Here is a 25,932-nt window from a genome sequence, read left to right as displayed (position 1 = left end):
GGAGAAGCCTGTGTGGGAAGGAGACACTCTGGCTTCCCCAGTCTGCTGTTCACTGTGGCCCCCACTTAGCAGATCTGGTCTCCATGTCTCTGTATCTCTGTGCCTCTACTTTGAGAATAATTGCCACCCCAGGACCTTTTTATCCCCAGGCCAAAGAATAAAGGCCCAATGATCCTAGCTCAGTTCTCATCAAGCAGCCCAGCAAACATGTACCAAAGACTTCACTGTTTAATGACAACGACGCATAGAAGTAACAATGATAGCAGCTGTAGGCAACAGTAGTCATGCCAACGGCAGGGCAATGCATTTCCGTTACACCTGGCCTCTTGGTCCAGTGGGCTTGGGACTGGGAGGAGAAGGGAGAAGGCTAGTCAGACCCTCTTCTCCTCTTCTCCAGCCCTGGTTATCTGGGTTCTTGCGAAAGAGGCTTCTTCCATTCAGTAGAGGGGGAACGTTCCTCCTTGGTTAACAGTGCCTCTGAGTCCATAGCTGGCTCCATTCAGTGGGCTGCACCTCTTCCTGGGATTCTGGAAGCACTGGGGCTGACTGAGCTAGGGCAGCTGACTTCCTTCTGGGTGCCTCTGAGGTGTGAGGGTCTTGCAAACGGAGTCCCTTTGCTGCTCTAGGAAATGCTGAGATGCAGGCCAAGAGATGAGTCCTGGTGTGGGATTTCTGGGGGATCCTCAGCGGGCAGGACTGAAGAGCAGCAGCTCTCAACACTGCAGAGGGACAGCAGCCTTACATCTCAGACTAGAATGAAAGAGAATGACAAAGGGAAAGTCAGATGGGGTGACACTAGACAAAGTGGTGACAGGAGCAGAGTTATCTTCCTTTCTGCAGCGCTTCGCTCTCTCCCCACTCTCCCGGGGCAGGAAGTCTCATCAACCTTTCCACCCTCTTCCTTATCACAGTCTCTCCCTGGAAAGGATCTGATAGTCTCCTTCTGTTAGAAAACAGAGAGCGATAAAGCTTGAGAAAGCTGGATGTGTTCCATGCCCTAAGGAACTTGCATTTAGCAGGAATCTCTGACCTAAGGAATTTCAGCCTTAGTGGAGGAATCTCAGACTATGAGCTTGTTGGGAGGGGAAAATATTTAGGATGGAAAAGGGTGTCACAGCCACTTAAACCAAATCTAAGGCTGGTTGGTGCCCTCATGGTGGAGGAGGGAGGGAGGGCACCCTTGGTGGGGTGAACGCGCTCACCTTCCACACAGTGTAGATCCAGTTGAGAAAGGCTGTGACCTTGGTGTACACTCCTGGGGTAGTCGGGCCCCCACAGCCATGGCCCCAGCTCACGATGCCTACCACCTGCCACTGGATGGACTGGTACATCAGGGGTCCACCGCTGTCACCCTGTGAGAGGCCAGAACAGGGACTGCTGGGGAGGGTGGACCAGGGGCCGACTTCCTTCCACCTGATCCTGCACTTCCCAGCACTCTCTGCTGTTCCGCCCTCAGCCCCTTGCTCATGCTATTCCTGCATCCAGAAATGCTCTTCTTTCCTGGAGCAAAAGGCTCTGTTTGTAGTCAAGTAACTTGTGGGCATTCAGCTAACCTTCTCCCAGGATCATAACTCACACCAGCAAATGGAAGGCTGCAGAGGGCCCCTGGGGAAGGAAGCCTGGTTATCTTTGTTTAACGTGGTAGTTCCTAAGTTTAATTAACCACTTATGGAGTGCCTATTTTGTGCAAGGTACTGTTCTGGGCAATTGGGTTTCAATTAATTAAAAGAAAGAAAGAAAGAAAGTGAGAGAGAGATCCCTGCCCTCAGGAAGCTTAGGATCAAGTGGGATGAGGAGCACCAATAAGCAAGCAAGTAACAAATGACAAGAAAATATCCCCTCTCTGAACCCAGTAACTCTACAGCTTGTTTGTGCAGTCCACCACTGTGAACTCACTGAGGGCAGACACTGTCCCTAAAGCCTGCCATGTTTGTGGCCCACAAGAGATGACGAAGAGAAGCTTCTTGAAGGAAGGACTTTGGTAACTGGGAATGGGATTGGAGTTTTAATGAAAATGATCTGAAGACCCTCTAGATGTGTGGGGTAGTGAGACTGTATCCTGTAATTGCTAAGAGTCCTGGTGACCAGTGGGGATGGGGCAAGGGACATTCTCCAGGGTTCATCCAGCATGAGATTTTTTTTTTTCCTAGTAAAGTCCAGTAGCCTGGGGAAGAATCACAGAGAGAGGAGACCTGGGGTCCTGTCGTCAAGGGGTTCATAATCCTGTAGAGGATATGTAAGGGTGGGTGGGGAGGGTGAGCAATGACACCTTTGGATGTGAGATGGACATCTGGAAGCTTGTTGTGTACCTGGTCCGTCGGTCCATCCACCTACCCTTTCTTATATCTTTATGTTCCTTCCTTCCCTGCTGGTCTCCCTTTCTCCCCTCATCACACGGAGTTCCTACCACATTCGAGGTTTGGTGTGAGGCCTTCAACCTCTGGGGTTTCACATTTCTCTATGACACACACCCCCATCCATAGAACTCCACAGGATCCGGGGAGGCCCCACCTGGCAGGTGTCCACGCCACCTCCTGGGACGCCTGCACATAGCATCGTCTCAGTGACTTCTCCCTGGTAAGCATCCTCTGCATTGCACCGTGTGTGGTCAATGACCTGGACTGACGCCTGCAGCAGTGTGTCAGACATCTCCCCTGGGAGGTTAAAACACACTCACACTCTCATTCTTGCCTTCGGACCCCCGCCCAAGTTGATTCTCTGCATCGCCAGATCTCTTTGCTTTATACCCGGAACCTTGGTGCTTGGTCCCCCAGCATGGACTTTCCTGAAGGATGGGCCCTATCCCATCACTCCTAGGAGCTGCTCCCTCCTACAAGGTTATCTCCTGCCTTGTGTTCCTGAGCCCAGGACTTACCGCCATTCTGCTCCGTAAAGCCCCATCCAACGATCCAGAGCTGGGTGTCTGGAGCGAGTTCCTCATCAAAGAAGGGCAGGCAGATGGGCCTGACTGTGCCTGCCAGGAGCAGAGAGGAAGAAGGAGATCCTATCTTCATGATTTAAAAAATTTCCCCTGTTTTATGATGCTTTGTCTGGGGAATCTTGCCAGTGTGGGAGAGACTGAATTAGCTGATTCCTAGAGATAATAAAGCTCTTGCCTGTGGTCATGCCTTTACTATGCAAACCAATTAACGTGAAGCCTAGTCCCTGATCTCCTTTATCTAACTCTCATGCACCAAACAACATTTTCCCCTTCCTAAATCACTCTGGGGCCAGGTGCTAGAAGTCTAGAGATCAACTTCTATAGCCCAGGGAATCCTCACACTATCCAATCCCAAGCTTGCTCAAACTTGCCTACCCAGCCTGGGCTCTGGCCTCGCCCACTCTCTCCCTCTGCCTCCTGACTGACCCAGGTGCTTTCCCATGTGGCTTTGCATGGCGAGGCAGGTCCCTTCCTCTCAGAAACTGTAAGAAATAAACTCTTTGCTCCAAGGCAATTATTGCCATGTCTGACTCCTTACCTTACCGATGAAAACAAATCTCGGGTACAAATCTTGAAACACAAGAGCTTGGCAGCTAAGCCTTCTGAAACAGTCCCACCAGAATTTCTATGACACTTGTTTAGAATCCCGTAGAACTGGGCTCACCCTCAGGGCTCTGTCCCCAGGTACTAACTCTCACCTGAGAATGCCAGTGGGTACTGTAGCTTCACAAGGGCAATGTCCTTCTCTTTGGGATACGAGGTGTTGTGCTCAGTGATGAAGATCTTGACCACAGGGAGGGATGGGAAGCTGCTCAGTTTGTCTGAGCCAACCCTCACCTTCCAATTGGACACATCGCGGTAATTCCTGGGGGCAGAGAAGGCTGCCTTCAAGCCTGAGCCAAGCATGAGGAGGCTTTGTCAACGGCTGAGTCCTGAGCCCTGGGGATTGGAGGGCTGCTGTCGCTGCCTTAGGAGGTAATCTAATGGTGGAGGTGGGGTTGTACGGAAGGGCAGTCTGAGGAATCACTTTCCAGAAACCAAATTCTAGTGTGGGATTTGGTTGTTTTTCCTTGGTGAAACATGTCCAAGAAAACATCTACCTAGAGGGCTGGGGAAAGGGTGTCCCTGTGACTGAGCCATGGGGACCTGGCACTCTTTCTTCTACCCTTGTTCTTGGCTGTTACTCATGTGGTACTCATACTGTGGTAAGTAACTTATGGGCTTGTCTTACATGCTTCCCACACCAGACACAGCTTGGTATGTGGGTCCGCCAACACCACCACCAGGAAATGATTTATACCTTTTGTTAAATTCTCAAAAAGGCTGAGAACCCATGGTCTAGACTGGGAATGCTTGACGGGGTAGCAATGGAGTCCATCTCATGTCCTAGGGCACATAATCTGGAACTTGGTTCCTTTTAGATACTCATGAGATGTTGAACGAATGAATGAAAGTGAAGGGGACCTAGTGTGGTCCTTTCCCAGAGATTTTCCAGGCCTTTCCCTGCTGCTCTAGAAGGGAACCTGTACCTATTTAAGTTTCTGGACATAACGAAGTTGACAATGATTCTAGACCCTGGTACCACTTCCTGTAAAGCGGGAGGGAGGAAGTGAATTTTCAGGACCCCATGTAAGTGGGAAGAGCTTTTGTGGAGTGGAAGATTTGGGGGATGAGGTGAGGTATCTGAAGATATTTTCTACCCAGAAAAATCTAGCTTAGTGCCCAGCACCCTCTGCTCAGGTCCCTGGTGCTTAACAATGGGCATCCTGGCCAGTGTCTCACTGAGATGACCACATCCTGGAAATGGTCTAGGGGTAGAGTCAGGGCTGGGGGGCATCAGCAAACTAGCCAGGAGACGCAGCCCCTCCCTGGCACTGGCTGCCCAACCCCTTGCAGCTGGGCCTTACCTGAAGCAGTGGGCTGCCGTGAGGATCCAGTGGGGATCCAGGATGCTTCCTCCACAGACGTGTTGCTTACTGTACTGGAGGCTGACCTGCCAAGGCCAAGAATCCACGGAGGCCTCCTCTCCACCCACCACCCGAGGAGCCTTCAGGCTCCTCCCACAGGCTGGACTCCACCGGAAGGAGGGAAAAGGGGGAGTCAGGCTCTGGGGGAATGGACCGCCTCCCCACAGCCCCTGGTTTAACCTGAGCGGGGTCCTCAGGACAGGTACCAGAAAGGTGGGAGGACCAGGCAATTTGGAATTATTCTTGGGGAGATATTGAGTGTTCCAGACAACAGGCTTTCCCCTCAAGTCTCCCTCTCCTTTTTTTTGACTTTAGGTGTGTTTAGGAGTTTATGTTATGAACTTGGGCGTGTGCATTGTGCTGGGAATTTATGACCTTCAAACTAAACAGGGATGCAGAGTTATGAAAGTCCCGCCCAGGCGAGTGTCCCCAGCTGCTCCTGCTGAGTAACAGTAAACAGATGCACACAAGCTACTTTGGCACCCGGAAGTGGGAAGAAAGTTCCAGAAACTGGATTTTCCCATTCAAACTCATCTTTCTTCAAGTTTGGCCCCCCCTGCTAAGGGAGGCTCCCAATCTGCCATCTTGTCTTTCCCCTGACCTGGTTTTCACATCTGACCCTTGAACTCCTGCTGAGATCTCCAGCCCCTTCCCTGCTCTGTTCTTTGCCTGTGCAGTCCTTTGGGCAGCCCCTGTCCTACATGTCTGGCACTGTGCCAGGTGGGCCTCTAGGACTACGTCTGGTTTCAAACACTGCTTTTACCTGCCACCTTGCTCACACACCTAAAGCCCCTCTGTCGGCAAGGTTAGAGTTTAAATTCCTTCTCCTGGCAGCCTCCTGCTGTATTTGTATAAAGTTGCTGTCTAGCCAAATTGATCTGTCTGTAGCTTCCTGCTATGATTTGGGTTCGATTTGAATGAGGCCCCCAGGGGTCCACGTCTGGGAGCTTGGCCATCAGTGTAGTAGTGCTGAGGTGGGGGGAACTGTAAGAGGTGTGACCTCATGGCTCTTAGGTCATTGGAGAGGCTGTCCTCAGAAGGGACCAGGGTAGTTTTCCTGGTAGTTTCCCTGAGTGCTTGTCAGAGTCATTTGTTATAAGAGCAAAGCTGACTCTTGAATGACTCTCGGGCTTCTTGTTTTGTGATGTGATCTCATGTTCATGCAAGTCTCCTGTCATGAGCCATCACCTGAAATTAGATCCTCAGCAGAGATCAAATCAATGGAGCTGCCTAATAGTGGACCTTCAGCCTCCCAAACTGTGAATTAAATAAAATTCTTTTCCTTATAAAGTTAGCTTGCCTCAGGTATGTCATTACAGTAATGAAAAACTTAATATCCTCAAGTCATGGTCTGTAAGTAGCGGTTGAAGGTAATTACTAATATCGACCACTTATAGGAGCTCTGACCTATAAGCTAAAAGGCTAAAGAATAAAGGTTGGGCTAAAATAGAGTAAAACTTGGAGACTCCAAGTGTCCCAGATTTAGGAATGAGGAGAAAGGTCTTTCTCCCTGGTCATTGCTGGCCCAGGTCTTAACCCCTCAGAGATGGAGCATACTCACCAAGGCAGTGCAGGGCAACCAGGGAGCCTGAGAGACAGGGTCTGGAAGAGAGATGCAGGGTCCTGTGGCTTCTGCTTCTCCCTTGGCTGGAAGGCAGGAACTCTGGCCTTCTGGCACTATTGATTCCCCATCCAGTACTTGGGAAATCTGGCACTTGCATAAAGGGGTCTGTATAGAAACTGCACCAACACTCAGTGCAACCTGATTTGATCCAACAGTTCAGTGCTGAACACATACCCTGCCCTGGGCCCTGCCCATTTCTAAAGCCCAGCTTAGGCTCCTGGCAGCCGAGCAAGAAGAGGGCAGAGCCCAGAGCAGAGTCTGCGGCACCGTGGGCTTTCCAAATGGAAGGGAAATCGGATTTCAATGGAATTCTAGGCAAACATCACTCTGTTACCAACTCTGTCCTTTTCAAGATTTACTCTGATGAATGAACAGCCCTCAGTAACTCTCTGGATGTTAAGAAGCCAGCATCCTGTCTGACCACTTTGCTGCAGTGTGGCAGATTTCATTTAGATGCTGTGCTCTAATGTAGGGTGGTGAGACCAGGGTCATGGAGCATTAGGGACCATGTGGAGGTCCTACTCGGGCCTGGGTGAGTTGTGGGGAAGGATGATGTGACTTTTGGAATCTTGCCTATTGGGCAATTTATTAGGGCACCTAGGGCAGTAGGAAAAACATTTGACTTTACCATTCGGATTGATAGGAAGGTCACTTTATCCACCCCTCTGCCTTTGGGTAGGAGAGCACACTTTGTCCAGCTATGCATTTTATTAAAAAAGTTAACACAGAAAATCTCTTGGAAAAGTGATTCTATAGCTCTCAGTGGTGAATGATCTACTCGGTGGGGAGTTCTTCCTGTTGTCTGGCTTACATTCTTTTTGCTGCTAGTCTGTTCAGGCTGGGCTGGCTCAGGTGCTAGCCTTTACAGCCAGAGATATCCTCTCACTTACCCACTTGAGTTCTGTACCTGAAGCTTCTGGCTGTTTTCTGTCACTTTAACAACATTCAGATCTTGGTCTGGGCCAATCTCCACAGCTCTGAAAGTCGGTTGACTGTGGAGGAGAGAGAGCTGTGAGCTGGGGCGGAGGCCATAACGAGATGGCAGGAGCAGTCCTGCTCTCAGGAGAGAGGGTGGCAGAGAATGGCAGTGGGGAGTAGAGGTGGTCTTGGTCAGTGGGTGGGATGATTTGCTGTGCAATAAGAGGCATTCCCGTGGTATCCCAGGATTCCGTCCTCAGCACAACGCTGACCTGACTTTCTTCTGTGGCAGGGATTCCTAGTCCAGAATCTAGAGCTCTGGAGAAATATTAGGGATCTCCTTTTCTAGCTCCCAGCTCTGTGCCTATTTCAAATGTCCCAGGAGTCTCTTCCGGTTCACATCAGGGGGATGAAAGAAGCAAAGGAACCCAGCTGAGTTCCCCTCTCATCTTGGAAGGGATTGGAGTGTGGATATCCAGTTTTCCAGGCAGGGCATCTGATCTGACTTTGATATTGGGTGTACATGTACAGCCCCTTGGAGGTAGACGGGCCTGGATCTGTCTTGACATGAAACTAGACAACAGTCTCCAACTTGAGCTACCCTGCCTCTTTCTGCTAATCCATGTGTGTCTTCTTTCAGATTGTGGGCTGAAGTCTTCCTTCCTCCAGAAAGCCTTCCCTGATCACTCCCATCTCTGACTGTTCCTTGGCTGAATCTGCCTCTTCCAAATCTTCCCCTTCCTTCCCTGCCCTGTCCTGTTACTACAAGCTCTACTCCGAGGGCGGAGTCAAGCCATGGCCCTGGTTGAGTGATACATGCTTGGTCAGGAATGCTGCCATTCCCTGGGTGGACCCAGGTGCTGGATCTGGACGGATCAAGAGACTGTTTTAAGAGCCCTCAAGACTGAAGTTCTTATGAACTAGTTCTTCTGACACTAGTTTGATGTGTGACCTTGGGCAGGTCACATTCCTTCTCTGGGATTCTATAAATCTCACTTTTCTCCTCTGTAAAGTGGTAGGTGGATCACATGATCCCTAGGGTCATCCTACCTGGACCCCCTATGGTTTTGTGGTCCTAGGACAAGAAAGGTTTCCATTACAGAAGGGAAGAAAGGGGAGAAATCTGAGTAATCAATTCCAAAAGGAGGGACAAAGCTAGAAATGAACATTCCCCGGAAAGTTAACCAATTACACCCCGATTAATGAACTTTGATTTTGTACAGCCCAAGAGCCAGGTGGCCTGGCGAGCTCCAGAAGGACAGAGATTCCAGGAACCTATCATCTTAAGAACCCCAGGAGACATCTGGGTTTCATAATCAAGCCTCAGCCTGCTGCACTAGGTAGAGCTGACACTGCAGTTGGCTGGACTGCAGGGGGAGGAGGGGCTGGCTGCGTCCAGGCTGGGCTGGGACGGCAGCGGGAGGAAGGGGGAGTGGCAGGTGCTGTCCCTGCTGTCCTCCAAACCATGGTGGCAGGGGTCTTTCCTAGAGGGTCTGGGCATTGCACCCCATGGAAGGTAGAGAGCAGCAGAAGCCTGGTAACTGGAGAGCATCGAGGGCATGTGGGTCAGATGGGTTCGTAATTGTTGCCTGGGGCATTTATTGAAAAGGACTTTGAGGATGCTTTTGGGACCCATGGGAGAGAGTTCTGTGATTGACTGGTGATATTTGCCTAGTGGTTATAATATCTGCCTTGTTGCTGGGCCAAGGTTCTTAGAATCCTGAATAAGTCTGGGCCTGCCAGGGAGAGGGTATCCTGTTCTGCAACCGAATACGAGGTTCCTTTCCATCCTCGAGGAAGGCCCTGAGTGGCCAAAGGCCCCTTCCTGTACAGATGAGGCGAGAGAAAGAGAGCATTGCCCAACATACAGCTGAAACACTCTGAGGACAAGGATGCCCAGGAACAAGGGCTCTGGGGCAGAGATTCTAGCCCTCTACCTCTCAGCTACTACCCAAGCAAGTTACTTTCTCTGAGCCTACTTCTAATTTAGCTAAAATAATAACCGTGTTTTTGGTTTTCTGCCAGGATCAAATGAATATAAATATATATCATGCTAATTACCCTCTTATAATTATGCACCTTCCATTCACTCCAGACTTGGAACTGTTTTTGAAATTTGCTGAGAGAGCTGGGATTGCTAATGATGGGGCCCCAATGAAATCAGGCTTATTTAAATGAAATTTTAACCAAGGAGACTTTGTGTAAGTAGATCAGGCTTTTAGATTACTGGACAGGGGAGGCTTCTTGCAAAGGGCAAAGGAATGAAGATTGAGGAGTAAAGGGAAAGAGAAGATGCAGGGGAGCTGGAACTCTGTGTGTGTGCATGTGTGAGAAAGTGTGTGTTGCGGGAAAGTGAGTGTGTGTATGTGTGCTGGGGGGCAGCTTTCAGTCTCTCACTGGCACCCCCTAATCATCCTAGGATGTCAGCATTACTTTCCTCAATTAACTCTTTTTTTTTTTTTTTTTTTGGTCCTGGAGTTTGAACCCAAAGTGCTAAACCACTGAGTAACATCCCCAGCACTTTTTATTTCTTATTTTGAGACAGGGTCTTGCTGAATAGCTTAGGGCCTCACTACGCTGCTGAGGCTGGCTTTGAACCTGCAACTTTCTCCTCAGCCTCCTGAGTTGCTGGGATTGCAGGCCTGCTCCACCACACCTGGCCTCAACTAGCTCCTGAGGAAGGGAGGCGAGGCGTAAGAGCTTTCACTTTGTATTGCTTGTAGGTGAAAGGACTGGGATTCAAGAGCAGTTCCATCTGACTGTTTTTTTAGGAAAGGAGGAAGAGGATCAAGAGGAAGGAAGGAGAGAGGAGGCTGTGGTGGGGTGACAGCCTCTGGTGGCCCAGGTTGGGTACCTGTTGTAGCCCATTTGCCCACAAGCTGTCTTGGCCAGAGCTTCTGTGAAGTTGTCGAAACAGGCAGAAGCCCAGTTCCCTGTGGCCGGGTCCAGCACCTGCAGGGTGGATCGGTCCTTGGAAAGGCGGACTGGGAGGGGAGGAACCTGGGTCAGCTGGATCGTGGGACCCCTCTGGCCCAGCCCCTCAGAACTCATGAGACCAGCCCAAGCCACCCAACCCAGAAACGGGGACACTGTGAGTATCAATGCTTCTAACATCCTGGGAATTTCCTCCATTTGACTGCTTGAGCCTCATTTTGACAATGGCCAGGGTGTGCACAAGTCCCAGGGTCAATCTTCACTCTGCCCTGTTGCTCTGGCACAATGGTTAATAGCACACCCTTTTGCTCTTATAGGTATCGAGTTATTTATTTATTTATTTATTTGGTGCTAGAGATTGAACCCAGGGTGCTTAACCTGAGTTACATCTCAAGCCCTTTTTATTTTATTTATTTATTTATTTATTTATCTATCTATTTATCTATTTACTTATTTTGGGGGGTACTGAGGATTGAATTCAGGGGCACTTGACCACTGAGCCACATCCCCAGCCCTATTTTATATTTTATTTAGAGACAGGGTCTCACTGAGTTGCTAAGCATCTTGATTTTGCTGAGGCTGGCTTTGAACTCATGATCCTCCTGCCTCAGCCTCCTGAGTTGTTGGGGTTACAGGCGTGTGCCACCATACCTGGCTTAGGTATCAGTTTGATGATCAGTTGTATGGTCACTCTGTAGCCACACAGTTTGCCTGGTCTGGGGAAACTTCCTAGCCAGGGACCTAGATGTTTCTCCACATAAGGTCAGAGGGGAGGTCGAGTGAGAAGTTCTATTGGCAGTAGGGTGCCAGGTGCCTAGAGGCATTTGACTTTAATAAAAAAAAAAAAAAAAAAAAAAAAAAAAAGCAAATACACAGGACACAACTCAGTTCTGCCCTCAAAAGTCCCTCTCATTCATCTCCTGGGTTTTTTCTCTTCAGGGCCTAAGAACCAGATGCATGCAGCTGAGCTAGGCCAGACCAAGAAAGATCGTAGGCTTTTGCTCCTTTCAAGAACTGGGATCTGTCCTGTTATATAGAATGTTACAATAAACACGAATGACTAGAGGGATCATTAGTTGGTTTAATGGACTGTCAGTCTCTTTTCTAGTTCCCTTGAAATAACCGATTTTGTAGAAATTTGGTCAAAACCTAGCAGGTGCTGCAGGAATGAGCAGGCTCAGTGACAATCTCTTATGTCCTCTGGTCCACATTTGTCCATCAAATAGTTCCTGAGTGTACACCAGGTGTTTAGTGCTGGTATCTAAAGGACACTGACAAATGAGTGGGCAGGTGCTATATGGTGACCATGGGGACATGAGCTGACTTCCTGTGTGCCCACTCCTCTTGTTCCTCAGCCCATGGACTCACCTCCCACTGCAGGCCTCTCAGGAAAGTCCTTGACACAGGGCTCCTCATCCTCTCCCGAGGCACAGTCTGGATGTCCATCACACACCTGTGACCTCGGGAGGAAGTGCAGGGGGTGGCCGCAGATGAAGTAGTATTTATCCAGAATCACCTTGACTGGAAGGTAAATGCAGGGAGAGGGACAGAAAACTAAGGGTCAAGCAGGCAGCCCCCGGCAGGAAGAGGCTGTTTTGTTCTAAAAGTAGTTATGAGTTCAGAGACAGGCAGATGGGGGTTTGGGGCCAGTTGTGCTGCACAGTAGCAAAAATACTTGTTTCCTTATCTATAAAGCAGAGATAACAGCAACCCAGGTCGATGTGATGGCCCCGGAGTCCAGTGAGAATGTGGGTGGGGGAACCTGAGAATCTGACTCTGTCAACCTGCTACCCCGTGGGTGATAAAGGAAGAGACAGAATGGCGGACTTGGGGTTCCAAGACCTGGTTCTGAGCCTTGGTTCTGCCACTTGCTGTATATCTTCTCGCAAATCTCCCCCCTCCTCCTCCACACAATGGGATGAGAACACCTATCTCAGGCCATCGAGAACACGGGGCCAGCTACAGTTGTGAAAGTGCCTTGTAACTCTCAAGTATGGGTCTAGAGGTGGGTGTTTTTATCCCGGGTTTGAAAGACCTGTGAAGAGGTCTGTGTTTTGTCTTGTTTTCTGCCTGCTGTCTTAGGATTCTACCAGTTGCCTTCAACTTCTGTTGCTCCTTTGCCTTCTTGGGCTGACAGAAATGTGTTTCGTTATTAACCTCTTAGGGAACAGATATTTCAAGAAGTTTCTCTGGTGATGATTCACTACCAGACACGCAGGCAGAGAGGAGCTCTTCTTTTCTAGGTGAGTTCTCTCCAGTCTGGCATCCATCCTGGCTGGTTCTGAGAGTGGTGACAGTGATTCTGTGACAATTCCCATTTATCACTCTATTGGGAGTCTTCCAAACTGTTGATCATAAATCCCAGCTACACCCTTAGGAGGCAGGTCCATTACTGTCTCTCCTCACTGATAGGAAACTGAGGACGGAAGGGTTAGAGCTTCTTCCCCCAGGCCGTGCAGTGCTACTATGGTTCAGCCAGCTGCTGTCTACCTCCCAGGAGTCCCACAAGGTGTGACTGGCCCTGATGCTCCTGGTTTGAATGAAGTGAGGGAGAAGGAGCAGGTCAGGTATTTCCTAGACCTTCAGAGTTGGGTTCATGATCCCGAGCCAGGGTAAGACAGGGTTACACCAGTATTCTGGGGCAAAGCCAAGAGACAGGGTCATGTGTTGAAAACCCAAACACCAATGGTTGAGAGAGCCTAGGCCAAGGTAGAGGATTGGTTTACTATCTCCGATTGCAGAATTTGGAGGGGCTCAGGGAATGGGAGCCATGCAGTGTCTCCTGGGACAGCAAGAGCCCCATTCTGAATTATGCTCTGTTGCCTGCCTGGCTTCCTGTGGATAAACTGGCCTCTTCTTTCCACTGTGGCAGGATATATGCTCACTTTAATATTTAGTCTGAATAAAACAGACTGGCAAATCTGCTGATACCACTGCAAAACCACTGCTATAGGTTGGATCTGGAATGTCCCCCAAAAGGTCCCTATGTTAAAGGCTTGATCCCCAGGGTGGTGCTATTGGGAGGTGGTGGAACCTTTAGAAGGTGGGGCCTAGTGAGAGGTCTTTAGGTCATTGGGAGCATGGCTTTGAAGGGAATTGTGGGGTCCAAGCCCCTTCCTCTTTCTTTTGCTCCTTGGATCATGATGTACATGGTGTTGCTCTGCCAGTTGCTCCCACCATGGTGTGCTACCTCACCACAGGCCCAAAATGGTGGGGACAACTGATCGTGGACTTGATCCTCCAAAACTGTGAACCAAAATAACCCTTTTCTCTTTATGAGTTGATTATCTTGGGTATTTTGTTATGGAGATGGAAAACTTACTATGGAATCATTATCATGTTGGGCCAGCCAAGGTCAAGAAGAGATGTTTAGGGGTTTTCTGCATCTCATACCCATCTAAGGCTCCCAGTGATTTGGGTGTGTTATGTTGTGGAACTGCATTTCCACCACCACACGATGGAAGTGAACTTGCTCAGTCAGAGGACTGGGGTCCTGCTCCAGTTTTCCCCTGATTGTTACACCTCCTCTTTCACCCTCAGTAGAGAATTGGGGGGTAGACCAGAGCATCTCTGAATGTCTCCAAAGGACTGGTGACTGCTGCTAGTGCAAATGCCACCATGGTTAAAAGTGCAGAGTCCCTAAAGGCCAGCCATTCCCGGGCTGCCCAGACAGTCCTGCCCTAGTTAGCAAATGCATGGCCTGTGTCTCTGCCTGCTGGGTGGTGACACATGCATTTGTACAACTTGGTTTTTATCTAGGTCCTTTGTGCGTGTGATCTCACTGGTGCTCACGATACTGCTTGAAGAAAGGCAGAACATTTTACAGGTGACAGCCTGAGGTTAAGGCAGGTTGAGGCATCTATATTCATGGTCACACAGCAGCAAGTGGCAGAGTTGGGAATCACTGTCCTGGGTGTCCTGATTCTACTCTGATCTCTGGTGCCCTACACCCTGTTGTGAAAGCTGTGGTCAGTTCCCTATTGTGACCATGGGATTGGTGAAGGCAAGAACTCAGTCACAGAGTGTGGGAACTAGAGGAGACTGTGGGAATCACTGCTCCTTCAGTTAGTCTTTGTCACCAAGTGGTCTGCTCAAGGTCACACTGGGTCTCAGGCCCTGGCCATGATGAAGATAGAACTCTAGGTGGGAAGAGCACCTGCTAGGCAATCTTCCCTTGGGCTTCCTCCCTTCCTCCCTCCTCACAGGAGGTGCTTTCTGTCCTTCCAGCTGGGAGGCTGCTCAGATCCACTCAGTATTAAGCTGCAGGAGATGGGAAGGAAGGGGTGGGGTGGGCGCCCCTGCCAGGGCTTGCGTGGGTTCGTAACAAAGGCCACGTGTGCAGCACAACTTCTCTCCAGGATAGAAGCCTTCTGGGAGAGATGGGGGCTGAGTTCAGTTCCCCCTTTACTCTTGGAAGAAGGTTCTCTTCAGAGCAGGGGTGGATGCATGTGGAGGCGTTTTTTTTTTTTTTTTTTTTTTTTTTTGCACAGCTTTATGCAGATCACCTGCTTCTAACTATGGGGGTGGGAAGGTGGAGGCTGTGGGTGGGGCTGTCACTTACCAAGGGGTGAGGGCTGCCACTTACAGAGGAAGTGAGGGAGGGTACTGTCACCTGCTTAGGGGAAGAAAGTTGGGTAGGGGCTGTCACTTACTGAGGATTGCCACAGTGGCGATGGTCGCCAGGCTCAGCAGTACCGCGATGATGGGGATCCCCACCTTTTTGAAGGTCTCCAGGGGAGTGCGGGGTTTGCGCGGGGCAGTGGCATCTGTAAGGGGGCGTGAGGAGGGGAAGAGCGTTCAGTCAGTGCTCAGAGCCCGCCCCTGCCAAGGCCCACAGCTCCCACCCTCTGGCCTGTGGTGGAAAGGCCTTGGGGACAGTTTTGGAGAATGCTGGGGACTTGTTCTTGCAGACTAGGCTGAGCTTCCTCAGCACATGCTCACCGCCCTCCTCGTCCCCAGGTTTAGCAACTTTCACAAGTGCTCCTGAAATGAGACTGCAGCCCCTGCGCCTGCCCCTCGCCTTGCCTTGACCTGTTCTACGATGCGTCACCCTGTCCTGTCTGACCCGTGCCTGCCTTAGGGGAGGCCAATCCCCAGGGCACGTACTTGAACACATCCTCATTTACTGTGCTACCATTTACCCTTTCCCTGACTTGTCTTTTTTTGAATATCTTTTTATTTTAAATTGACACGTAGTAATTGTACGTGTTTTTGGGGTACATACAGCTTGGCATTTCCATACATGCGTGCTATGTATAATGATCGGATTGGAGTAATTGATGTATCTGTCATTTCTTTGTCTGGGAACATTCAGAATCCTCTCTACTAGCTCTTTTGAAATGTAATTGTTGTCAGCCACACTTACCCTAAGGGACTAGAGAACATTAGACATTATTTCTCCTAGCCAGCTGCACCCAACTTATCTTCGGATTAAATTGGAAGCTCCAGGAGGGCAGAGCCTCTAGCACAGTGAATGCTTAATGGAGGCTTCATAAATAAATTCTGTGCACTCCATCTTCAAGTTAATCCAACAAGCAGTGTGTCCCCAGTGTGGCCCTTCTTGCCTTTAGGAGATTATAACGTGGAGAAGAGGCAAATGGGGCACAGATGTCAGTGCCACCAGGTGGAAGAAGGTTTGTGTTATACTAGAGAGACCGTCAAAGGCAGACTGGGGAGGACTTCCTGAGCAGGTACAGAGGGGGCCCTGGACCCTGGGCCAGCCCCAGCACAGGCATGAAGGTGGAGAACTGTGAGGACAGGGGTCCTGGAATATGAGGTGGGCCAAAGCATGTTAGGAGGCAGGACAGTGAAGTCAGTTTCTGGAGACTCTTGAAACCATGGGTAGGCTGGGAGCAGTGGCGCATGCGTGTGATCCCAGTTGCTTGGGAGGCTGAGGCAGGGATCCTAAGTTTGAGGCCAGTCGCAGCAATTTAGTGAGACCCTGTTTCAAAATATAATAGAAAAAGGGCTGGGGGATGTGGCTCAGTGGTTAAGTGTCCCTGGTACCAACAACAACAAAAAACAAAGTCAACCATGCTTCGGAGTTCAAATTTTTATCCTGAAGGCAGTGTGTAGCCATGGAAAGTTTTTGAGCAGTAGAGAGACATGATCAAATTAATATTTAGACAGAGGAATCTGTCACTGGGGAGTTGGTGGATTGGAACAGAAGAGTCCGGGATTAGGGCAGAGTTAGGAGCCCTTCGCTGCTTAGAACAGGGGTAATAACAACTACATGTCCATTTCACACGGCTGTTCAAGGAGATGGAACTTGGGAACCGCTGGGAAAAGCTTGGTTCTCCGGAAGTAAGAAGCAGCAGAGATAGGCCCGTTTCAGTCCCCGCTACTTGTGGGCCATAAGCTGAGCGGGTGTAGGGACCTCCCCTCCAGGAGAGCTGGAGCAGGAATTTAGGCCACCCTGAGAAAGTGAGGGGCCGCCCTCCTGCCCTGGCCCTGCGTGGCCTACTCTCATCCTCTTCAGGTCTGCGATCTTAGTGAGGTCTTTCTTGATCTCTCGCCCTAAAATGCAAGCTTCCAGCATTTTCCATCCTCTTTCCCTATTTCCTGTTTCCTGAAAGCACTCATCCTCTCTAACATAATCTACACTTTATGTATTCTGTGTATTTTCTGTCTCTTTCTACCTGTGCCTGTAATGAAGACTCCACGAGGTAGGACTCTGTCTGTTTTGTGCACTGATGAGCCCGAGGGACCTAGAAGGGTGCCTGCCCCCAGACACTCAAGTATTTGTGCAGTGAACAAAGGAATCCCTCTGGACTCTGTTCTTGTAAGCACACCCCTTATGTCTTTCTTCCAGGTGCCATTTTATCTACCTTGATGGTAGCTAGTCACGTGTCTGGCTCCACCCCTTTCCTCAGCTCTTCAAAAGCAAAGAGCATCCTACCAGAGACTGACTGGTCAGTGTCCCATAAGTGCTGATATTAATGAATCTGCTGATATGGGAATGCTGAAACTTTGTGTTTCCATAAAAGAACGTATTCTCCTTAGCAGGGTGTAGGTCATCAATAATGTTAGCTGATACCATTTTGTAATGTTCCAGCAGCCAAAACTTCCTCTTTTCTGTGGCCATGGCAATGTTTCATGGAGCCATTCATTCATTCGTGCATGATTTACTTATGAGCACCTACTTCTGGAGGCAGGAGATGGTTTGTTTTCTGGGAGAGTGAATGGCCTGTTGGGGGCCCTGAGTCCCTATGTCCGGGGTCCAAGGCCTCTGCCTCCTGGGCATTCTCAGGAAGATCCTGCTTCCTTTGTCAGGAAGGGAAGGGTCTTCATACTTAGTTTAAATTCCAGAACCCACGGAGCTAGGAATGGTCCTCCCTGCCGGCCACTATTCTTTCCTTCAGTCTGCCTCGCCCATCGCTGCTGGACAGAGCTTCCTAAAAGATGACTTTTGTCCTGTCGCTTTCCCCTCGAGAGCTTAAAAGGGATCCCTACAACTTGCACATCTGGACTGTGCACCTGTGTGCTTTCAAAACCAGGGTGTTTTGGCCTCGTTCTCCTAGCTCAATGGGCTTCCGCTGCTAGTCCCCGCCAGCTCCCAGCTCTGCACAGGCAGGGTTGTTCCTGATCCTGGAATGACTGCTATTAGTTCTTTCTTACCTCTGCAACTGAGAGCTCAGCCCTTCCTTCCTCCACTGAGACTCATCACTCTCTTCTGCCCCCGAGAGGCTACTCATCCTGCAGGGACTGGCCCAGACACGCTCCCTGACCACTGGAGCAGCACGGATCATTCTGACTTGGTATTTCTCAGGCTTACTCACTGGGAAGCCTGGTAGTATTCCTTGGGGACACCGTGGTCTGCTGATACATTAATTCCAAAGTATGAACTAGGTGCTATTTTTATTTGCTGAAGATTCCATTGATTGTGATCATTATTAACTTGTGACCCTGAACTGACAAAAAAAGCTGTCTCAGTAAGTAGGATTGAACATTTTCTTATTGATCTGTTCATATTAATCTGTTTCTTGCTCATTTGTTTTGCTGCTCTGGTGGGCTATCAGGAGTGGGTATCAATGGTTTAAGAACATTTAATTGGGGGGGTTGGGGTTGTGGCTCAGTGGCAGAGTGCTTGCCCGGCATGTGTGAGGCACTGGGTTCCATCCTCAGTACCACGTAAAAATAAATAAATCAAATAAAGGTATTGTGTCCATCTACAACTAAAAAATATTTTAAAAAAGAAGATGTAATGGAAGGAAAAAAATCCTTAGATTTGGGAACATTCTATTTATTAACTTATCTCTCTCCTATAAATTAGGCAAAAATTGCCACTTTCTTTCCGACAAGTGAAAACACTGTTGTCCAGATTGTTTCCTGGCAGCATGGACACACTGTGAACTCCATGAGGGCAAGGACCTTGCTTACTGCCGTAGCCCAGCATCATCCCAGGGCCTGCCACAGCAAATGAATTGGGTGGCCATTACTGCTGGAGCTGTGGTTTGTTGGTTCTATTTTCCCAGACTAGTCCTCCTATTTCTAGAATGAATCCTGAAACTCATAGGTGCTTAATGTTCGTGGAATGATGGATGGATGAGGGATAGATGAGGGATGGAGGATGCCTACAACATTTAGCACTTGGGGCAGGTGGTGGGGGCCATGCAAGAGTAGCTCAGTGTCTACTTGTGAACTGAAGCAGAGGCTGAGGGAGACATAGGAAAGCCAGATTGAGCTTACCAGGACTGTTCAGGGGTTGGTCACTGTCAGGATCCTGGAATTAAAGGAAAAAACATTGAGTTGAGTGGGGGAACCTCTCAGACAGAGCTGACAGCTTAGGGGAGATTCTTGGTTCATCTGCATTCTCTTCTTCCTGCTAGACCTAAGTTGGGGTTCTCTGTGAGATCCAAAAAGGAAGAAATTCAGTTATGCACCTCTTTGACCTGGTTCAACTAGCTAATTATAGTAGCTAGTTAGCAATTATAGAAACAACTGGTTACTGGGTTGTTATGGGTACTGCTGAATTCTCAAGATTATTTTTCCTTATGGTCTGTTTTTGCCAACCACTTGTCTATTTTTTTAAAATAGATTCTGTATTTCTGTAAAAACTTGGACAGATACTTCAAAAAAGGGGATACCCAAGTAACTAGGTGCGAATTCAAACCACAATCAAATGTTTCTACATAGACACCAGAATGGCTAGAAAAAAAAGCTGATGACCCTAAGTGTTGACAAGGATATGGAACAATTGGAATTCTCAAACATTGTTATAAGAGGGCAAATAAGAACAAATACTTGGGAAAATCTGCCAATGTTAAGCATATAACTATTTTTTAATTTAATGACCTAGTAATTCTGCTCCAGGATGTAGCTGAGAGAAATGGATGCATATGTCTAGCAAAAAACAAAACAAAACAAAAAACAAACAAACAAAAAAAATCAAACAAAAAACTATATATGAATGTTCATAGTAGTTTCATTCATAAAAGCTAAACACCGGAAAAACCCTAATGTCAGTCAGTGGTGTGGCATATTAATAAATTATGATCTATTCACATAATACAGTTTTAGTATGATGAGAATAAATTAGTGCTAAATGCAACAACATGGGTGAATTTCATAGACATAAAGATGCAGGAAAGAAACTAGACATAAAAAGTATGCACTGTATAATTCCATTTGTATGAACATAAGAGATAGAGTTTGAGGGATGATAGAAGTCAGCACAGTGACTACTACTGAGGAGATGGGGGCAATTATTGGAAGGAGCACCATGGAGACTTCTAGAATGTTAGAGAACATCTGCATCTTGTCCTAGGTGTTGGTTACACCAGTGTTTATGTGTGAAAAGCCTCACTGAGTGGGACACTTCAGATTTGAGGGCTTTATTGAATGTATATTAAACCTAGTGAAACAAGAGACGAGCAAAACCAAAAAATCTACCAGAGAACTATGCTGTTTCTGAGAGTGTCTAGGTCACTACTGACATGTGTACATAAGCACAGGCACAGGAACTTCTCACACTTGCTCATGCCACTCCATGTGTGCACTCGGCACACAGTCTCTCACACCAAGGCTCATGTGCAGAGCACACCAACCCCTTTTCCTGCCAGGCAAAGGTCAAGGTGTGCATGTTGCCCAGGTTCCTGCTCCCTGAACACTTCCCTCACTCTCTGTGCCTCCCAGGAGCCTTCCTTCCTGCTCCTTCTTGCCTTTCCCAGCCTGGCAGAGCATGTGGACTCCCTGGGATCTGTCTGGGTCTGGGTTTCTACCCAGGAACTGGCTTGCCCTTTGGTGCTGAGGTCATTGCCAGCCCCAGTGGTGGCTGGAGAAGCTGCAGGTCCCTGTACATTCCTGGCTGGGAATTTTTCCAATCCCCTCTAGGAGAGAGAGGGCTTCTTCTAAGCCCTGGGCTGGTGTCCCAGATGGGACGTGGGGGTGTCCTCGGGTACAACGACTGGAGGGAAAGCTCCTTCCTTCCTTTCATCTCCAACGCAAGTCTGACCTGCTAGCGAGACACCTCGCCCTTTGGTGTCACTAAGCCAGGGATGACTAGATGACTGGCTGATGTAGCAGACGTCCAGGGGCTGGAGTCCGCAGGGACTGAGTTGGAATACAGGCTCTACTTCCTGTTAACTGTGTGCCTTGGAAAGATTCTTAATCGGCCTGAGCCTCAGATTTGCCCTCTGAAAAGTGGGGGGCAAAACACCTCCCTCAGAGGGCAGCAGTGAGGATGAAATGAGTCATTTGGTGGAAAGTGCCAGGTGCACACAGGGACTCCGCCCCGCCCCCATCTCAGTGTTTCTGTGGCATTTGGTACACGTTCTTATCACAGCACGTTTCTTAATGGGTGGTAACTGTTTCTCCTCTCTTCTTTTTTGGTTGATTTTCCTTAATTTAATTTTTTTTTTCAGTGCTGGGATTGAACCCAGAGCCTTGTGCTTTTGAGGCAAGCACTGTACCAACTAAGCTATATCCCCAGCCCTAATTTATATGTGGTGCTGAGAATCCAACCCAGTGCCTCACACATGCTAGGCAAGCACTCTACCACTAAGCCACAACCCCAGCCCCCTAATTTAATTTTTAATTGATAAATAATAATTCTATTTGTCACTCTTTCCTATTGTCTTTGTACCCTTAGTGTTTGAGATGGGGCTCGTACCTAGTAATGAGTCAGTAAATGACTTGAACTAATGGGTCTCTAGACTCTGCACCTTAGCTGTTTCCCAGCTGCCTCTTCTCAGTCATCACCCATGCTGGAGAGAGGGGACAATTTCTAGGGTGAAGATGAGACTCTGTCTTGCTGTGACTTTGGATTCAGGTCACAATAATACCAGAAGTATGCAATTGGCATGTAACAGTTTACAAAGGCCTTTCATCAACTCAGTAGAGTCAAGGGTAAACAGGATTGGTACCAAGTGTCTGATAACCAGGTGAATAGCATTAAATAATTACTAAACTAAACAAATATTAGTGGGGTATCCACATTGTAACAGGCAGATTCAGGAGCTGTGGAGTCAAAGGCAAATAAACAATCGTTACAGAAGGATGGGAGAAGTGTTCAAATGAATCTGTCAGTGACTGCATCCCTGGGGAGAGGGGCGTGCCCCAGAGTGAGCAGGATAAAAAGATCAAACCAGAAAGGACCAGAGAGTGGTGGGAGCTATGCCCAATAAGGTGGGCTAAGAGGAGAAAGTTCCTGACTGGAGGCTTAGAGAGGGAGGTCCAGGGAAGGGGTCAGGGTGCTTGGGGGATGTGACACCTGAACTGGGACCTGAATGACAGGAAAGAGCCAAGCAGATGAGAAGGAGCCAAGCAGATGCTAGGGAAGTTGGAGGAACTGCAACTGCAATTGGTAGGGTTTGCCAGGTGAGATGATGCAAGCCTGTAATCCCAGCAATTCAGGAGGCTGAGGTAAGAGGATCACAAGTTCAAGACTAGCCTCAGCAACTTAAAGAGACCCTTGGCAACTTAGCAAGATTTTGTCTCAAAATAAAAAAATTAAAAGTGCTGGGGAGGTTGCTCAGTAGTACAGCACCCCTGGGTTCAATCCCCAGTAGAGAGGTGGGGGGAGAGAGAGAAAGAGAAAGAGATTGGAATGAATGGAGAGTGAGGTGAGGTCAGGAGAGAGAAGGAGGTTAGGGGTAGAACGATCCCACATGTAGTTGGGAGATAAAGGCAGTAGGCATTGCCAACATAGTGGATGCCTTTGAGTTCTGATTAAGGAGTAAGGGTGTTTGCTGAGATAGTGAAGGCCAGAGGAAGGACTGGTTGGTGGGATACTCAGAGTATCCATCTCGTGGCCCTCCCCATCATCTCTTCTTTTCCACAGAGTCTACCTGTGCATACATGACTGGATTACTTAAGGTAGGTAGTACGAGTCTTTTTTTCTTTATTGTTAATTCAGTGAGCATCTGCTGTACCCTTTGATGGACCAGGAATTATGCTCAACACTGACACAGAGGGAGCAGAAAGGTTACCATCTGCAACCCCCAGGCCTCAGCTCCTCGCTGAGAGCTCAGTCCCCAACAGTGGCTAATGTCTAGTTTCTGTTCACAGAAGAGCAGTTGTGGAAAACATTCCCCACCCATTTGCAAACAATAGAGAAAGAAAAAAAAAATGAACCAGTTCAACACTGTATGCTGGGACTACAGGGAATATGACTGTCTTATTAATCACAACATGCCCCATGTCTCCTGCAAGGCACAGCATAGAGTGAGTGTTGACTAAATATTTGTCGAATGAGAAAATTCATGAACCTCCTCAGTTTTATGACTTAGAATCAGACCAGCCTTCAATAAAATATGGTATAGTTGCACACTAAAATATCATGCTTCAGATAAAAGAAATGAACAACAGTGACATAAAATAGTATAGATGGCCATTAGCAATTTAATATTAAGGGGAAAATAAGTCCCAACAGATTACATATAGCCCAGAATCTCTTTCATAAAGAAGCAAGGTATTGATGAGGGTGGAGCTTGGGATGATGAATACCTTGACAGAATGCGTCTTGCAAAGTTCTTGCCTTGGACCTCAAAGATGTACATTCAAACATACAATGGAGAAAAGATAGCCTCTTTAACAAATGGTGCTAGGACAACTGACAATCCAGATATAGAAGAATGAAATTAGACCCCAATCTCTCACCCTGTACCAAACTCAAAGTGGATCAAGGACCTAGGTATGAGACCAGAGATCCTGTGCCTACTAGAAGAAAATGTAGGCCCAACTCTCCATCATGTTGGCCTAGGAACTTTCTCAACAAGACTCCTAAAGTGCAAGAAATAAAACCAAGAATCAATAAATGGAATGGTATCAAACTAAAAAGCTTCTTCACAGCAAAGGAAATAATTGAGAATGTGAAGAAAGAGCCTACAGAATGGGAGAAAATCTTTGCCACCTGCACCTCAGCTAGAGTACAAATCTCCAGGATATATAAAGAACTCAAAAAACCTACCACCACAAAACAAATAGTCCAAATCAATAAATGGGCAAAGGAACTGAACAGGCACTTCAAAGAAGAAGAAATATGAATGGTCAACAAATATATGGAAAAATGTTCAATATCTCTAGCAATTAGAGAAACACAAATCAAAACTACACTGAGATTCCATCTCACTCTAGTCAAAATGGCAATTATCAAGAATACAAGCAACAATAGATGTTGGCGAGGATGTGGGGAAAAAGGTACACTCACACATTGCTGGTGGGACTGCAGATTGGTGCAGCCACTCTGGAAAGTAGTATGGAGATTCCTCAGAAAACTTGGAATGGAACCACCATTTGACCCAGCTATCCCACTCCTCACTTTATACCCAAAGGACTTAAAATCAGCATACTACAGTGATGTAGCCACATCAATGTTTATAACAGCTCAATTCACAATAGTTAAAGGGCTGGGGATAGAGCTCAGCTAGTAGAGTGCTTGCTTGACATGCACAAGGCCCTGGGTTCAATCCTCAGCACCATGAAAAAAAAAGACTTTACACAATAGTTAAGCCATGGAATCAACCTAGGTGCCCATCAATAGATGAATGGATAAAGAAAATGTGTTATATATACACAGTGGAATACTACTCAGTCATAAAGGATGAAATTCTATGGCATTTGCCAGTAAATGGATGGAATTTCAGAATATCATGTCAGGTGAAATAAACCAATCCCCAAAAATCAAAGGCTGAATGTTTTCTCTGACATGCGGATGCTAACACACAATAAGAGTCCGGGAGAGAACAGAAGTTCATTGGATTAGATAAAGGGAAATGAAGGGAAGGGAGGGAGAAGGGAACAGAAATGACAGTGGAATGAATCAGACATAACTTTCCTATGTTCATATAAGAACACACAACAAGTGTAACTCCACATCATGTACAACCACAAGAATGGGCTCCTAATCAGGATAAGTTGTATTTCAAGTATGTATAATATGTCAAAATACACTCTACTGTCATGTATATCTAAAAAGAGCAAATAAAAAAGTACGCTCAATATATATTGCATTAATATGAAAAAGAGACCTGACTGCCATCTCTGGAGGAGATGCTTGTACAAAGGAAGTGGGAGGAGGGATCCTATGACTGGATGAAAGTCATTGTTTAAGTCTCAGCCTTTGTTGGGGCTGGTGGGTTTATGGAGTCTAACTACATTGTTAAACCAGCAACAAGCAAGTGAGTTACAAATGGGCTCTAAGAGAACCAATAGATGTCATCTATCAAAAGTGGTGATTTATCTAATGCTGTGCACCCAAGGTTCAAAGAGAAAATAAAAAGCCTCCCCTGACTTTTCCGGGCATCCTAGGAGGTCACACTCTTATCCTCACAGTGCTTCGCCCTGACTCTCAGGCAGTCTGAGTCTTTTCATGGAGTGGCTCATTCTTTGGCTCCTCGCGAAGCTCTTGGACAAATATCCCTGATACAAAGGGATCAGAGACCATGGGCTGATAAACTTCTGGGAAGGGGAGCTGCTGAAGGCCATGGGTACCACGGCTAATTGCCAGGGAGGTGGGTGCATTCAGGCCTGCAAGTGACGATTGGGACCATCTATGTTAGTGACATTCCTAAACAGGAACTTACAGCCAGCCCATTCCTTTCAGCCTAGAATCAATCCTGAGCCGAGGAAGTTAAGAATGGGGCTGAGACACATGGGTTCCAGGTGAGATTCAGAAATCCAGTCACCCTCCTTCACTCTAGTGGGTCCCTGCCACCATCATAGGAGTGCCACGCTGAAAGGGTCTCTAGAGATCATTCCAGACAACTCCAACAGAGGCCAGACAGGGAAGGTATCTTGCTCTGGAGTTGATAGAGGGAAGTGGGGGAAGCTGAGAGGCCACTAAAGAACAACTATGCAACTTTGCTTTGCTAGACACATCTTAGTTTATCCGCAACATGAACTCAGCCCTGGTTACAACTGCCACAGGCCCCAGCTCAGGCTGAGCAACCTTGGCTTCCCCTTCTGCGTGGACTGCGGTCTGGGCCAGGCCCATCTGCCGCTGATTCAGTCTGCTGCAGAGCCCTGACTAGTCTAGTCAGGTGTCTAGTCTAGTCAGTGTCTAACCTAGGGCTTAGCTGGGAATCCAGCTCCTGTCCTCTGCAGAGCAG

The 25,932-nt window shown here is 48.0% G+C and overlaps 1 protein-coding gene across 2 annotated transcripts in view; it reads right to left on the bottom strand.

Annotated features, from left to right (window-relative positions):
* Positions 1–206: 206 nt before the first annotated feature.
* TMPRSS4 (transmembrane serine protease 4) overlaps positions 207–25,932 on the bottom strand; it is a 36,148-nt gene continuing 10,422 nt past the window's right edge. Inside the window, exons 2-13 of one of the 2 annotated variants that reach the window (XM_079104476.1) lie at positions 19,073–19,106; positions 15,037–15,150; positions 11,753–11,905; positions 10,305–10,434; positions 7,423–7,524; positions 6,470–6,510; positions 4,849–5,008; positions 3,640–3,806; positions 2,876–2,974; positions 2,512–2,654; positions 1,203–1,352; positions 207–750 (exon numbers count right to left, since the gene is read on the bottom strand). In XM_079104476.1, coding sequence (XP_078960602.1) covers positions 739–750; positions 1,203–1,352; positions 2,512–2,654; positions 2,876–2,974; positions 3,640–3,806; positions 4,849–5,008; positions 6,470–6,510; positions 7,423–7,524; positions 10,305–10,434; positions 11,753–11,905; positions 15,037–15,150; positions 19,073–19,106 — 1,305 coding nt within the window. In that variant the 3' untranslated portion in view covers positions 207–738. The remainder of the gene's footprint in view (positions 751–1,202; positions 1,353–2,511; positions 2,655–2,875; positions 2,975–3,639; positions 3,807–4,848; positions 5,009–6,469; positions 6,511–7,422; positions 7,525–10,304; positions 10,435–11,752; positions 11,906–15,036; positions 15,151–19,072; positions 19,107–25,932) is intronic. The other variant, XM_079104477.1, reaches the window with a different exon arrangement.

The sequence above is a fragment of the Sciurus vulgaris genome, assembly GCF_902686455.1.
Source record: "Sciurus vulgaris genome assembly, chromosome: 11".
NCBI classification, from domain to species: Eukaryota; Metazoa; Chordata; class Mammalia; order Rodentia; family Sciuridae; genus Sciurus; species Sciurus vulgaris.
This window is presented reverse-complemented; position numbering and strand designations above follow the sequence as displayed.